This window comes from Quercus suber, unplaced genomic scaffold, assembly GCF_002906115.3.
Source record: "Quercus suber isolate HL8 unplaced genomic scaffold, Cork oak 2.0 scaffold_163, whole genome shotgun sequence".
NCBI classification, from domain to species: Eukaryota; Viridiplantae; Streptophyta; class Magnoliopsida; order Fagales; family Fagaceae; genus Quercus; species Quercus suber.
The window spans coordinates 269,395-286,051 of NW_027069624.1; the positions used below are offsets into that span (position 1 = coordinate 269,395).

The following is a 16,657-nucleotide window of genomic DNA, read 5'->3' on the forward strand; positions in this document are numbered from 1 at the left end:
CCCCTCGCCCCCCTCTGGCTCCGCCAGTGATCGCACACCCTTGGTGTAATGGTCATTCTACAAGTATAAGTGTTTGTGGGGTATAAGGGGAGTAAGGGCCAGGGTTCATGTCTTCTAGAGGAAAACTCACACACATATACACTTAGATTATGCTAGAGTCAATTTCTATCTTGTATATAAAAATAAAAATAAAAAACCTTATTTAGTTTTTTTTTTTTTTATGAGAGTTGGAAAGTAGCAAAATTATGGGGTAATTATTGGATACTTTTGGAGTACCATAAACGCGTACTTCCTCATCTCATATAATTGTGAGTTCCACTAATTAAATTTATGTTGAGACTCACAATTCATGTGAAATGAGGGAGTACGCATTTATGGTATTCAATAATTTTCCAAATTAGGATACTACGTTTAGCGTGCCTAATTAGATAAAAAAAATTGAAATACAAAAAACATGAGTCACATGACTAACGTTTCTCTTATTATACTAATTAAAAATATTTCAACTTAACGAGCTTTAGTACTCTTATTGATATTGATGAACATTATCAAGTTTTTTTTTTTTTTTTTTTTTTTTTTTAAGTTGGTCTGGAATTTAAATTTGAGTAAACTTTAATACACTTATGGTCTGTTTGGATACAGCTTATTTTGCTGAAAACTGAAAATACTGTAACAAAATAAATTTTAAATGGTGAATAGTGTCGTGGGACCTATTTTTAATTTTTTTTTTTAATAAAGTGGTAGTGGGTCTCATGAACAGTACGTGAACACAATGCGTGAACAATATATAAACAGTAACTTTGTCCCCTAAAGCTGAAATACGTGCAGCAAAAAAAAAAAAAAAAACGCTAAAAATGCAGATGCAAAATAATTCAGATCCAAACGCTACCTTAAAAATAGTATAATTGTTTATTATTGTGTCAAGTGTGTTATTATAGACAATAATGAAATTATCAAGACCAATATATTTATTATTAGTTTCATTTATAGTAAAAACCATATATTTTCATACTTTTATTATAATCTTATATTTTTCTTATTTGATTAATTAATATTTTTCTATACTTTTTATTTTTTTGGCTACGCTTCCAATTGCAGTCCAGAGTCAGACTTTATAAAGGAAACTGTTGAAATAATTTTAAAAAATCTACATAGGGAATCAGCTACGGATCAATGGCAGATTGATGTTCCTGAAGGCTCTGCAGCAATTGTCGTGCACAATATTCCTTCATCAAAGAAGTCTGAGTGGGCTCGCATTTTTTGTGAAAACTTCAAGCATTTCTTTATTTGGTACCTGCTTTTATGCGTTGTTGTGCCTCTTATTATATTTGTTGTTGTTTACATTAATCAGCAGAAAACTGCGTCTAAAATATTAAACAGGGCCCCGCCGTCAGGGTAACAGGAACACTACCGTTAGGCTTACACTTCTGATCTTTTGCTTTTGATGAATGTCCTCAAAAAGTAAAAATGATGTATTTTCATTTTGATAACTCATGATTAAATTCGCTTGTTTTTAAAAGCTCATTAAAATTTGCTCATTTTTGTTTTTTAGTTTGATATCAATGTCAATTTCATCCTTTTACCTATCTCTACTTGTGATATGATTGTTAATTGTTAATTGTTGAGGTTCACTTTTGACAAATGGCCCAACAGCAGAAAAAGCCCAATAACATAAAGAAAGTGAGAAAAGAAAATAGTAAAGCGAGCCCTAGTAGGTTGGAATGGCAAGATTGATAGCCAGCAAACCCACAATAATGAAAAGAGGTAAAGAAATAGTAAGTGGGCCGAGGAAGCCCAATAAATGAAGTAGTAAGCTCATGGGAATAGTAAGAGGTAAAGAGAGAGTACATAGGCCAAGGAAGCCCAAGAAATGAGCTAGTAAACTCAATGGGCCGACCTATAAGCCAAAAAGATGTGGTAATTGGGTTGAGGAAACCCAAAGAATTTAACAAAAGGCCCATGAAAGTAAAAGATGCAAAGAGGTAGTAAATGGGTTGGTATAGTAGAAATGTTGGCCAACAAAGCCCAAGAGAGGTAAAGAAGTGAAAAGTGGGCCTAGGAAGCCCTGAGCAGAAAATTTACAAGAAAGTGGGCCGGCCACAAGCCCACGACAGAACATGAAACAAAAGGAGGATAAAGCTATAGCAGGCATGGTGGAATGACATGGCAAAAGCAATGGCCAAGAGGGCCTTGGACGCAAGAAAGGAGAATATGGGCTCAGCAAGAAGATGATGGCTCTTGCTCAAGTAATGCCCAGTCCAAAGAAGAGATGAAAAGCAGATAACATGAGCCCAAAAGCTTATATGTCCTTCACACCGCAAGAGATAAACACCCACCAAAATGTACAGCAGAATCAGACAAACATGGAGGCAAGAGAAATGGTTTGAAGACTAGAAAATGAACAAATTCAGACAGAAGTGGAGCATACACAAATGGCCTAGACACCACCTACTTGTACCCAGCCAATACATGGGAGGTGGGCCACGGGTCAAGGGTATCAGAGGATGTGGTCTAGCGGTAGGGAGAAAGAAGGGGTTTATTTTTGGGTTCCCACTCAAATTTCTTTAGGGAGAGGTCCTGTTGGGATGACATCTCACCGAAAATAAGTGGGTATGAGCTGGAACCATTTGATGCATACCATAGAGGTAGGTGAGGGAGGAGTTTAACCCTTATCCAGATGATAATAGTGAAAACAGAGAGAGGTAAAAAAACAAGACAAGCTTTTTTTCCCCCCCTCGGAATGAGGAATTATGCAACCAATTCAATGCAATGGTAGTGGTTGGGCAGCCGGTAAGCTAGTAGGCAGTTTTGGAAAGACGCCCACAACGAGCCAAAAGCGGTTGAGGGATAAAAATGGTAAATTTTGTCATGACAGACAGTATAAAAGGTAGTAGCTGTGAACAGTGAAAGGGGGAATCATCCATCACAAAAAGAAGTAGAGGTAGAATAAAGAAGAAAAAGAGAGAAAAGAAAAGAAAACACAAAAAAAAAGGGAGAAAAACATGAGTGGTAGGAATAGAGGCATGCATTAATAGGCTACCCATTTCTCTCCCTCTTGACAAACCCACTCTTTGAGAAATTAAGAGTTAAACTTTAAACCATCTAGGTCCTTTTTCCAAAGTAAGTAATCTCTATGGCAAAAGCCTTCTTTGAGGTTACTCACATTGAAGATCGGCTACCTGTTTGGACTTGTGTTTGCTGAGAAGCTAAGCCCATTTCTCTAGCAGACGAGTTTTACTCTCATGGTTGATGAATGATTAAATTGTTATCTTATTACTGAACTGCTTGTTGTAACATTGTTATTTAAGGTTGTATTATTCTGTCATAACCTCATTAGATTTCTTTGTCCCTTTATTTAGGCGTTAGTATTATTTGTCAAATGTTATAGTTATTCTACCATATTGTATTTCCTACTGTAATGTCTACAACAATTGCTCCTGTCATGGGCACACTGTACACTCAAGATTCCTACCAAGGCGTGTCTATACTAAGATGGCTAACTTGTGTGCAAACTGGCCTAAGGTGTGTTTCACTTAGGCTAGTTCCAACTCTCCTACCTCAAAATTATGGTTCATGGTACAATAGAATATATCAAAGCACAACAACACAAAAGGTACATCACATTAATTAAACTTGCAATTGTGACAACTGGTCCAATTAAAATAACCAAATACACATGTCAGTAACACTTTCTTTCTTTTTTCCTTTCTTTTTTCTTTTTTGAACCACTGTTAATAGTGGTGAAGCCATAAATTTTTTCTATGGGGCATTAGCAAAAAGTTATATATAACTTAATTTTTATTTTATTTTAATAAAAAAAAAATGAGAGTAGGGGAGGATTTTTAAAGTCAAAGATAGACCATACACCCTAAACCATTGATCAAACCCATTAAATACATACCATGATAGAAGCTGCCATTAATTATCCACAAAGCCTAATCATCATCCCATTTTAAACCCTAAATCGACTCTTGTAAATTTGTAATCGACCATAACCCAGAGTCACCACTTATCATCTCCACGAGATTGTGTTATCAAAAAAATGCCACCACAAAATGGTAGCATCTAAAGAATGTGGATGTCAAGGATGGCATTTGGATTTTTTGTGAAGGAGGGTTTAGGGCTCGTTTGGTTTGGATATGACTCAGTTTTCATAACTCGCTACTCATAACTCAAACTCAAAACCCATAACTCATAACCCAAACCCCACTATTACTCAAAAACTCCAAAATTTTTATTTGGTTACAAAACCTAGTCACATATCTCAACTTTTAAATCCACTTTTTGCCAAAATGGTAGAGCCTACCCCACTGATACTACATAGTGGGTTTATGGTTGCTACCCGTGTCCATTTTCTCTTCCCCATTTTTCATATTCTCCCATCAAACAACCTAGAAAAGTAGAGTTGCCCATAAGCCAAAAGCAGAGCAGTCACCTCCCACTTCTACGCACACACATAATGGGAACAAGTTCTCATCTTCTTTAATCTTCTTTCATCTTCTATTTCATTTTCCCTTCATCAATACCCATTTAACGCCTCTCTTCCTAGAAGCCCATTTCACGCCTCTCTCTTATCTGAACTCTGATTGTCGCCTAGGGTCGGTGAGCACAAATCAGGAGTGGAATAGTTATCGCTAACATCGGCCAAACCATTGTATAAGGTAATTTCCTCGTGTGGCTTTAGCTTTGCTTTTGTTGCTCTGTTTGGATTTGATTGTGAATAAACCTAAGGGACAGATTTACTCTACTTTGCCTCTGAAAATATTAGGAGATTTTGGGTTTGTAATGTTTAACACCATTTTCCACAACAATATTTATGCAATCGATGGGTTTTGTTGAGTTTGGGTTTAATTTTATGTATGCTATTTGGGTTAGATGAATTCAGATGGGTATGTTTTTTGTTTGAGTTTGGGTGTATGCCTATGAATATATACATTCTTCATTCTTAAATGGGGGTTTGTCACAGTTAAAACTTTTAGAATATGTAACTAGTTGTGTTCACTTGTCAATTTTTGTTGTAAGCTCTGGTTTCTTTGCAATCTTTATAATCTGGAGCAAGTAATTACTAGTAAAACCTAAAAGGGTCATCAACATCAGTCCATGGGGAAAAAACCCATTTTAACATCCAAAGTAGAATACCAAAAAAAAAAAAAAAATCATAAAACATAAATTAAAATGAACAAATCTGACAATGGACATGGAAAATGGAAAGGGAGAGAGATATAGTTTGCACCTGGGAGAAGATCACGAAAATAAAGGCTCGTTAGGGACAACTAATGGTAACAGAGCTCTATGTTGCCAGTGAAGATTCTGACACTCTTCGGTATTTTGTCTTCAATCACGGAAGGTTCATCTCAGACAATTTTAATGTTTCAGTTTAGATTCTCAAATTTCGCTAGAAATGAAGAAGATGAAATGTGAGAGGAGGTGGACAGAGGGAAGGTGTTGCTAAAAATTTTGGGGAAGAAATGAACTGAAACGAGGAGCTAAGCAACGGTAATATCAAAGGACTTAAGATGATTTGACAATGCACTACACATGGGTCTCACGAAGTCACTCTATTAGCAAACTGCCACTGAAAATCAATTTTAAACTTTTGGAAATGCAATTTTTGTTCTCAGTTTCCATCACCAAAACTCAAAATTTTGAGTTTTGAGTAATGGAAACAACACTCAAAAACCTAGCCAAACACTTTTTTTTTTTCTTTCCTGTGGGTCCCACGATATTTGGATTATGGGTGATGGAAATTGAGTTATATAATTCAGTTTCCATCACATCCAAATAGCCTCTTAAAAACTCATTAAACCCAAATTGCATCACCACCAACCCTTTTCTCCCACATTGGGCTATCACATGAAATTGAGAGAGGGAGGTATATTGGTAAAGAAGAACTAAATAAATGGGAAATGAAAATGGGAGAAAAGCCATCACACCCCCCCCCCCCTCCCCCAAAAAACAGAGTTTCTTAAAGCAGTGGAGGAAATAAATTACAATAAAAAAATAATTTTTGTATGGACAAAGTTGACACAAGATCAAAATTTACTAAAAGCATAAGTTAAGACAATTAGGTTAGCCATAGCAACGAAGCTTGGGTACAAGCATGTAATCTACAAAGTGAATGCTATGAAATATGAATGTTATTCTTCCCCTAATGTGAGTTTGATTTTACATTTATAATTTTGTAGTGGTTGTGATTTGTGAAGTTTTGGGTTTTTAGCCATAGGTGATTCGGAACTCTTTTTTATGAATGATTCATGATTGTGCCTTTTTTTTTTTTTTTCCTTAAAATGTAAAATTTATTTTTTATTTAAAATAAATTTTAATAATTATATAAATTTTTAATATTTTGTAGTGATTAACGATAGTTTGTAGTCATGTAAATAAAGTGATTAGCATGATCAAAATTAATGTGAACATGAATACCTACCTAATTCGATTGACTAAAATATCCAAAATCATATTTTAAAGAGTATAATTTTTATATCCTTTAAATAATATAAAAAGAGCATAATTTACATTTTTCCCAAAACCAAAAACGACGTCGTAACAACGCAGCGCCAAAACTGAAAACTTTTCCCGCCCCCTCAAATCAATCCAAAAAAACATAAATCTTCTTGCCACGTTGGCAATCCTCGTGAAACCCCTATCCACCAATCAGAAAAAACACTCTTCAAACCTTCAAATTTCAAAAATCTGCCAGCCACGCTGGCAATCCGCGCACAACCAAAACCAACCAATCAAAACCCTCCTTTCCTCTCTATATAAACCAAAACACACCAAAACCATCAGAGTCCATATCTCAAAAGCAAAACACATTTCGAAATCTCTCTCTCTCTCACTCAAAAACCCTCAAATCCCAAAACCCACAATGAGCTCCGCTGCAGAAACCACCACAAAGGGCGGCAGAGGCAAGCCAAAAGCCACAAAGTCCGTCTCCAGATCCCACAAAGCCGGTCTCCAATTCCCAGTTGGTCGTGTCGCCCGGTTCCTCAAAACCGGCCGATACGCCCAACGTGTCGGCTCGGGCTCCCCAGTCTACCTCTCCGCCGTCCTTGAATACCTCGCTGCTGAGGTTCGTTAAAATAACGCTGTTTCGTTTGTCATTTTCTGGGTTTCTGTTTTGGTTTTTGGTTATTGATTGTTTTGGGTTTTTTTCGTTCTTGGTTCAGGTTTTGGAGTTGGCTGGGAATGCAGCGAGGGACAACAAGAAGAACAGGATTATCCCAAGGCACATTCAGCTTGCTGTGAGGAACGACGAGGAGTTGAGCAGGCTTATGGGGTCTGTGACCATTGCTAATGGCGGTGTTTTGCCAAACATTCATCAGAACTTGTTGCCCAAGAAAGCTGGGAAAGGAAAGGGTGATATTGGGTCTGCTTCTCAGGAATTTTAGGTGTACTGGTTTTGTTGGGTTTCGTTAGGTTATGGGTTTGATAGCTTTGTAATGAAGTAGCTTCTTGTTATGTAAAGCTTCACTTGGAATGATAATGAAATATTGGGTTTTATCTCAGATTTTCAATTTGTGTTATGTGAATGGTGTCTTTTGTTTTACAATTTGGGAAATTATAGGAATCTGAATTTCAATTAAGTGCATAACATGGAAATGTGATTATAGAATTTAATGTTTCAGACTGAACGTGTTTTGAATTTGGAGTAGTTATTTTTAATTCTGTGATTACAGTTGGCTAATTTTAGTGGTGATTGGATCTTAAATTGTTCTTTGTAAATGTTCAGTTTTGGTTCAAAGTTTGGGAAATTTTGGAATTGGAAATTCAATCAAGCATTTACGCAGGGAATGTGATCAATGTAGTGTGTCTTTCAGCTTGAATATTTTGGAGAGGAAGAATCTGGGTTAATGACTAAATTTGATCTCATCTTTTGCATTGTAAACTGAAATCTTGGTAAATATGTTAGCAAAAAAAAAAAAAAAAAACCTTAAGTTGTGATGTTTTTTGGGGTTGGGGTCGCTAATGTTGTGGATTTTTTGGCTATACATAAAGTCAGCTTTTTTATTGAGACCAAAAGTATATTGGTAATGTGATAGATTCTTTAACAAATTTTATTGGTAATTGGATCTGGCAACCTAAAAAACAAGCACTTTGTTCTTGCCTTCAAGTTCCTTATATTTTATTTTCCCTTTAATTTTGGGCTGTTATTAGATTTTATTTTCTATTGGCTATACATAAAGTCTGCTTTTCTATGTCTGACAGTTAGTACAGAGAAGGGAATAACTTTACTTCTTTTTTAAATAATTGAAACTATTTTAGAGAGAGTGAAAACCTGTAATGAGAAACAAAACCATTATAAATTTCAACAATTACAAATATGTTCTCTCTAATGAAAACCCAAACTGCCAAACTCACTTTAACTAACAAAAACAGAGAATATGCACTAACAAAATAAAGAGTCCCCTGAGTAATTCTACTAAATCTCGTCACAGGCACAGCCAAACTCAATTAATTCAGATGATATTTCCTTTCCAAGATGATAGCTTGAAGATTCTTCACCTCTAGGCAATTCAAAAACTCCTTTCTTGCCTTCTTCAACAAGTTGCCCCTAATCAAGTTTGTGCCTCAGATGTATACAATCTCTTGTTATTATTACTCACCACTGTGATTACCTTCACTTGCCTGCTTTGTTTGTGCTCCTTCTCTTTCTCATAAAGTTTCGCAACTCGTTCAATCGCTCTGTTAGCTTTCTCACTTGCTTCCTTCAATTAAGCCTCGTACAGTGCCACCCACTTATACCACACCTTCCTTTCCTTCATCCTTTGAGCCACAACATTAGCACTTTGAACCCCAAATTTTCTTTCGTAGAATTTCTTCCATAGCTTATCGGTCACGGGGCCAAGATCTCTTCCTTTGGATTTCAAACACTTCTCCACGTACTTCAACTGATCAACCGTGCAGTGCGGCAAAACTTGCTTAAGAATTTCAACATCACATGCGGCAAAAATCTCTAGGCCCGACTGTCACCAACATGAGCAGCGTGCGTTAGTTTGTCTATCAGCTTCTCAGGTGCCAAACTCTGATTCTCTGCCATGTTTGATTGTTGTTTGATGAAGAAGATCAAACTTTGGCTACCTATATATATATATATATATACGACTATACTCGTTTCCTAATCCCTCGAGGGATCGGAAATATATTTATGAGCTGGCATGACCGATATACCTTAAAGGCTAGTTTTTTTTTTTTTGTTTTGGGCCAATAAAATTGGTATACTCTTTTCCTAATCCTTTAAGGGATAGGAAATATATTTATGGGCTGTTAAGACCAACATACATTAATGCTAGTTTTGTTTTGGGCCTACGAAATTGATTATACTATTTGCTAGTGGCCGATATAGAATGGCCCTAGCACTGTAGCCTTGAATGCTTTCTGGTTCAGGCTGTTCAGCTGCTTCTCGGGGTCCAGTTCTTAATTTTTTAAATTTTTTTTAGAAGATAAATTTTGTTTCAGAATTTGGAAACTTAAAGGGTCTAAAAATTCAATTCAACTTTGTTATATACTAACTATTCATTTTTCTTATTTTTATTTAATGTGAAACTTCACTCACACTTATATACCCAACATTTTGTTTGTCTCCCCAACTATGTGTGTGTATGTATATATATATGTATACATAATTCAAGTTTTTTTAAAAGTAAAATTTAATATATAGAACATATTTATACTTTTTTTAAATACGTTTGGATTACTTTGTTTCTTATTCTTTGTAGACCATAAATGTGGGGAATGGAAAATACATTTTTTTTGGAACAAATTGAATCCTAAAATGAAAATGAAGTTGGTAACAAATTTCATATTAAATTCTACAAACTAATGAAAATTTGCTTTGTTTCACAAGAAAATTGAAGAAAAGTGAATTAAATTGTACTATAAAAAAGTCTTAGCCTTGTTGTTGAAAATTAACTAAAAAAAATCATATTATTTTCAGGTTTAAAAATGAAGAATTTTTTTTTTCCTTTTAGTTATTATTATTTTCTGAAAAACTCAATTTGAATCGGTTAGGGCTTAAGTTCCCACAGGACCAAGAGCCGGGAATGTAAAGTGAGATGTGGGTTGGATATGGGGTCGGATATCAGGTTCAAGGCAAGAATATAACAAGAAAAGTGATTATGGAATTGAAACTTTCATATTGAATGTAATTTGAATTTGGAGTAAAAATATGGGTTAATAATTTAAATCATCTTGTAAAACGTTAGCAATTATCTTTGATTCGGTGAACACGTTGGATGTGATATATAAGTGCAATTGCAGATTCTATAACCGTATGACCGTATCTATTACTAATTTCAGTGCTAATTGCATCTAAAATTTATCTTCGTAAATGTTAATTTTTGTTTCAAAATTTGGGAATTTTTGGAATTAAAAATTCAATCAGGCATTTACAATGGAAAAGTGATCAGAGTAGTGTTTCTTTCAGCTTGAATATTTTGGAATTTGGAGGAAGAATCTGGGATGGTTATTAAAATTTCTCTCATCTTTTGCAATACTGTGAACTATAAATAGTGGTAAATATGTTAGCAATTACCCTAGTTAGCAAAAACATTACCTTAGCTGTGTGATGTTGATTGCTATGAGGGTTGTGGTCGATCGTGTTGTCAAATTTGTGCGTATACATTTAGTCTACTTCGCTATTGAAATCAAAAGTGTAAGTGGGGATGTGATTACTGTTTTTGTAACAAATTTGGTTGTTAATTGGATCTGGTAACATAGAACAAGCTCCATTAATAAGGTCTTCAGGTTATTTGAGAAGTGGAGTTTGATTAGTTTAAGGCATTGGATTAAACATATTAGTACTACTTTTTAGAGTTTTTACAAAGAAGGGAACTAATTTACATATTTTCTAAATGATTGAAACTATTTTACCTTTATTTTTATTATATAAAAGTAGTTTCAATCTTTGATATTCACTCTTGATGATTGTAATTAACTAAAACCCACAATTATTTTGCTTCTTTTTTGTCTAAATTTCCTAAAAGAAATCTTGTTTGGAATGGGGACAACTTTTATTTTTTATTTTCTATCTCAATTTTAATGTTAACTTTGCATCGGAAAATTAACCTGATCATGCTCTTAAAACAGGCAAAGTGTGAAATCCTTAGGAGTTATGACTGATTTTATGTCTTCAGTAAAAATGCAATGAAGAAAAAAGGAAGTAGATGCCCAAAAAATAAAAAGGAACACAAGGAAGCGGATTCCACAAATTTATTTTGAACATGTTTACTTTATCCTGTGAATGCATTCCTTTAATTGTAGGCAGGCTTAATTTGTAACTTGACAATTGAAAATAATACTCCAACAAAATTTAGAGAGAGAGAGAGAGAGAGAGAACTCATAAAGAAAAACAAATCTATTATAAATTTCAACAATTACAAACATGTTCTCTCCAGTGAAAACCCAAACAGCCAAACTCACTTTGACAAAAAAAAAACAGAGAAAAAAACCTTAACAAAGTAAAGAATCCCCTGAGCAAATTTACTAAATCTTCTCCAAGACAAACTCAGTGACAATGATATTTCCTTTGCAAGTTGATAGCTTGATGATTCTTCATCTCTAGGCAATTCAAAAACTCCTTTCTTGCTTTCTTCATCAAGTTGTTCTTATTCAAGTTTGGAACCTCAGAAGATGTGTACACTCCGACTCTCTTGTTATTGTTATTATTACTCACCACTGTGACTACCTTCACTTGCCTACTTTGTTTGCGCTCCTTCTCTTTCTCATAAAGTTTCCCAACTCGTTCGATCGCTCTGTTAGCTTTCTCACTCACTTCCTTCAATTTAGCCTCGTACAGTGCCACCCACTTATGCCACACCTTCCTTTCCTTCATCCTTTGAGTCACTACATTAGCATTTTGAACCCCAAATTTTCTTTCATAGAATTTCTTCCATAGCTTATCAGTCACTGGGCTAAGATCTCTTCCTTTGGATTTCAAACACTTCTCCACGTATTTCAACTGATCAACCGTGCAGTGCGGCAAAACTTGCTTAAGAATTTCATCATCACATGCGGCAAAAATCTCTAGGCCACGATTGTCACCAACATGAGCAGCGTGCGTTAGTTTGTCTATCAGCTTCTCAGGTGCCAAACTCTGATTCTCTGCCATGTTTGATTGTTGTTTGATGAAGAAGATCAAACTTTGGTCATATATATATATATACAAGTATCACCGACTTTACTCGTTTCCTAATCCTTGAAGGCTTAGGAAATAGATTTATGGGTTGGCTAGCCAGCCCAATATACGTTGTTCAGGCAATTTTTTTTTTTTTTTTGGGCCTTTGAAAAACAAATTAAAAGATCATTTTTTGGAAACGTTAGGAATCGATAATTCAATCAAGTCTAATGAAACATTGAAATTTGAAACAAAACTTTTCCAATGGAATATGATTTAAATTTGGGGAAGAATTTGTGTTAGTACTTGTTGGAAAATATGGCTAAATAAACAAGTTTTGATTCAACAATACAAACCCTAAAAAATTAGCAATGACAAAAATAAATAGATAGAGTTAGAAAGATCTCACAAACTATAGAATCATGCAAATGCGTTGTCTTTAAAGGTTGATTCGTGCCACTTGGAGTAGAACTCGGTATGAATGGCTCTCTTGGCCGAACAACCTCCCAAGATTAGACTATAGTAATTTCTTCAAGTTGATCACACACTCAAACAAGAAGAAATAGGAACAACCTTACTTGCCTTTCCTTTCCTTAAAAAAATGAAGCTGAAATTTTCTCTTTGTAGCTGAAATTTTTTTTGTGAAGCAAAAAACAGAGCAAAAAACTGTGCAGCCAACGGGCAGCACAATAAATGCCCCAACGGGCTGCTATTTAATGCCCAACGGGCAGAACCTAAATGGGCCAAAACCAAAAGAAATGAGAAAAGAATCAAGCCTAAGAGAGATAGAGACTAGCTTAACTTCAACCCAAGCCCAACCCTTAGCCCATTGTCTTTCAAGCTTACCACCTAAGATGTGCAAAGCCTTATAAAGTCATAACAAGATTCATTCCTAACCAATGTGGGACACAAACATACATTAAGTGTTTGAAACACACACATACTCCAACAATCCCCCACATGTTACAAACACTAAACTAGGAAAGACAATAAACTCAAGAAGGAATGCATCAATATGGTACCCTAAGGTTTTAACCATACTTAGAGTAAATAAGTAGGAACTACTAGACAATGGTAGAGTTAGACTCTTTTAACCAAGCTATTAGATAACCAAACTTACCACTCACATACCTTTCTTTACCAAGGTTGTTCCATAAGCGGGTTGGCGCCTTATACAGGCCATGCGCCATTGGGTTTCATGAGAGCTCTAGAGACCTACCCAAGTCTCATAGGAAGCGGCACAACTTCCACTCCCACATAGGTGGCATCCATCAAGAGTGTGTGCAGTACACCCCATCCCAACAGGTAGGGACTATGGATCCATTAAGAGCTAGAGCTCAACCTCCAACAATCTGCAACTTAGCACTGTCTCACACCATAGGGATGGACTCATCACTAATCTCCTCAATGAGATAGCGGAATACATAATAACTGACAGTGCCCATATGGACCACAAATGACCTCTACCCATTTAACCCTTGTGTGGAATCACCCATCATAGAGGTTGGGCATTGCCATAGTCACAATTTGGGTATCAGTCCTATCCCCCTCGATGTCTCACTCACTAGCCTTCTTGCTAGTGGCTTGGTCAAAGGATCAGCCAAATTCCTTTTTGACCTCACAAAGTTCAAGGACATTACACCATTATCAATGAGCTGCCTCACATATTGTGTCTCCATTGATATGTCGACTTTTCCCATTATAGATTTTGTTCTTAGCACGTGCTATGGCAGCTTGGCAATCACAATGTATGCAAATAGAGGCAATAGAGTTAGTATACAATGATATATCAATTAAAACTCCTAAGCCACTCGGCTTCAGACCCAGCCTTTTCTAAGGCTACTAACTCTGATTCCATAGTGGATCTCGCTATGCAAGTCTGCTTGGATGATTTCCAAGAGATAACCCTCCAGCTAGTGTGAACACATATCACTAGTGGACTTTACCTTCATCTGTATCAGAGATCCAATTAGCATCATCGTTATCTCTATGTGTGTCCGAGGTCCTTCTCCCCCTTGACACTTGTCAAATAGATCACTTGAACCTCCCATACTCGTGTTTGATCAAACCTCTTCGGATCCGAGGACGCATGACTACTCGGACATATGAGTATCTCCTCGGATGGTATACGTGCTCATCCCCAGGCGTCCCCCATTGGCGTGGGCTTCCGACTGAAGGCCTTATCTCCTCGGATGAAGAGTGTTCCTCATTCAGGGCCTCGGGCCCAATAAGTTGGGCTGGGTTTTTCTCCCCCCACAAGAACATATTTATAACTTTTTAAATACGTTTGGATTACTTTGTTTCTTATTCTTTGTAGACCATAAATGTGGGGAATGGAAAATACATTTTTTTGGAACAAATTGAATCCTAAAATGAAAATGAAGTTGGTAACAAATTTCATATTAAATTCTACAAACTAATGAAAATTTGCTTTGTTTCACAAGAAAATTGAAGAAAAGTGAATTAAATTGTACTATAAAAAAGTCTTAGCCTTGTTGTTGAAAATTAACTAAAAAAAATCATATTATTTTCAGGTTTAAAAATGAAGAATTTTTTTTTTTTTTTCCTTTTAGTTATTATTATTTTCTGAAAAACTCAATTTGAATCGGTTAGGGCTTAAGTTCCCACAGGACCAAGAGCCGGAGATGTAAAGTGAGATGTGGGTTGGATATGGGGTTGGATATCAGGTTCAAGGCAAGAATATAACAAGAAAAGTGATTATGGAATTGAAACTTTCATATTGAATGTAATTTGAATTTGGAGTAAAAATATGGGTTAATAATTTAAATCATCTTGTAAAACGTTAGCAATTATCTTTGATTCGGTGAACACGTTGGATGTGATATATAAGTGCAATTGCAGATTCTATAACCGTATGACCGTATCTATTACTAATTTCAGTGCTAATTGCATCTAAAATTTATCTTCGTAAATGTTAATTTTTGTTTCAAAATTTGGGAATTTTTGGAATTAAAAATTCAATCAGGCATTTACAATGGAAAAGTGATCAGAGTAGTGTTTCTTTCAGCTTGAATATTTTGGAATTTGGAGGAAGAATCTGGGATGGTTATTAAAATTTCTCTCATCTTTTGCAATACTGTGAACTATAAATAGTGGTAAATATGTTAGCAATTACCCTAGTTAGCAAAAACATTACCTTAGCTGTGTGATGTTGATTGCTATGAGGGTTGTGGTCGATCGTGTTGTCAAATTTGTGCGTATACATTTAGTCTACTTCGCTATTGAAATCAAAAGTGTAAGTGGGGATGTGATTACTGTTTTTGTAACAAATTTGGTTGTTAATTGGATCTGGTAACATAGAACAAGCTCCATTAATAAGGTCTTCAGGTTATTTGAGAAGTGGAGTTTGATTAGTTTAAGGCATTGGATTAAACATATTAGTACTACTTTTTAGAGTTTTTACAAAGAAGGGAACTAATTTACATATTTTCTAAATGATTGAAACTATTTTACCTTTATTTTTATTATATAAAAGTAGTTTCAATCTTTGATATTCACTCTTGATGATTGTAATTAACTAAAACCCACAATTATTTTGCTTCTTTTTTGTCTAAATTTCCTAAAAGAAATCTTGTTTGGAATGGGGACAACTTTTATTTTTTATTTTCTATCTCAATTTTAATGTTAACTTTGCATCGGAAAATTAACCTGATCATGCTCTTAAAACAGGCAAAGTGTGAAATCCTTAGGAGTTATGACTGATTTTATGTCTTCAGTAAAAATGCAATGAAGAAAAAAGGAAGTAGATGCCCAAAAAATAAAAAGGAACACAAGGAAGCGGATTCCACAAATTTATTTTGAACATGTTTACTTTATCCTGTGAATGCATTCCTTTAATTGTAGGCAGGCTTAATTTGTAACTTGACAATTGAAAATAATACTCCAACAAAATTTAGAGAGAGAGAGAGAGAGAGAGAACTCATAAAGAAAAACAAATCTATTATAAATTTCAACAATTACAAACATGTTCTCTCCAGTGAAAACCCAAACAGCCAAACTCACTTTGACAAAAAAAAAACAGAGAAAAAAACCTTAACAAAGTAAAGAATCCCCTGAGCAAATTTACTAAATCTTCTCCAAGACAAACTCAGTGACAATGATATTTCCTTTGCAAGTTGATAGCTTGATGATTCTTCATCTCTAGGCAATTCAAAAACTCCTTTCTTGCTTTCTTCATCAAGTTGTTCTTATTCAAGTTTGGAACCTCAGAAGATGTGTACACTCCGACTCTCTTGTTATTGTTATTATTACTCACCACTGTGACTACCTTCACTTGCCTACTTTGTTTGCGCTCCTTCTCTTTCTCATAAAGTTTCCCAACTCGTTCGATCGCTCTGTTAGCTTTCTCACTCACTTCCTTCAATTTAGCCTCGTACAGTGCCACCCACTTATGCCACACCTTCCTTTCCTTCATCCTTTGAGTCACTACATTAGCATTTTGAACCCCAAATTTTCTTTCATAGAATTTCTTCCATAGCTTATCAGTCACTGGGCTAAGATCTCTTCCTTTGGATTTCAAAC

General features: G+C 35.3%; 2 protein-coding genes across 2 annotated transcripts; one reads left to right on the forward strand and one right to left on the reverse strand.

Moving 5' to 3' along the window:
• Positions 1-6,783: 6,783 nt before the first annotated feature.
• Positions 6,784-7,508, forward strand: LOC112001489 (histone H2AX). The gene is made up of 2 exons (XM_024033647.2): positions 6,784-7,072; positions 7,170-7,508. Exons 1-2 carry the CDS (start codon positions 6,869-6,871, stop codon positions 7,389-7,391), a joined length of 426 nt encoding a protein of 141 aa, XP_023889415.1. The 5' UTR covers positions 6,784-6,868; the 3' UTR covers positions 7,392-7,508.
• A 3,998-nt stretch (positions 7,509-11,506) lies between these two features.
• Positions 11,507-12,109, reverse strand: LOC112033390 (uncharacterized). The gene has a single exon (XM_024066160.1). It carries the CDS (start codon positions 12,107-12,109, stop codon positions 11,507-11,509), a length of 603 nt encoding a protein of 200 aa, XP_023921928.1.
• Positions 12,110-16,657: the final 4,548 nt, after the last annotated feature.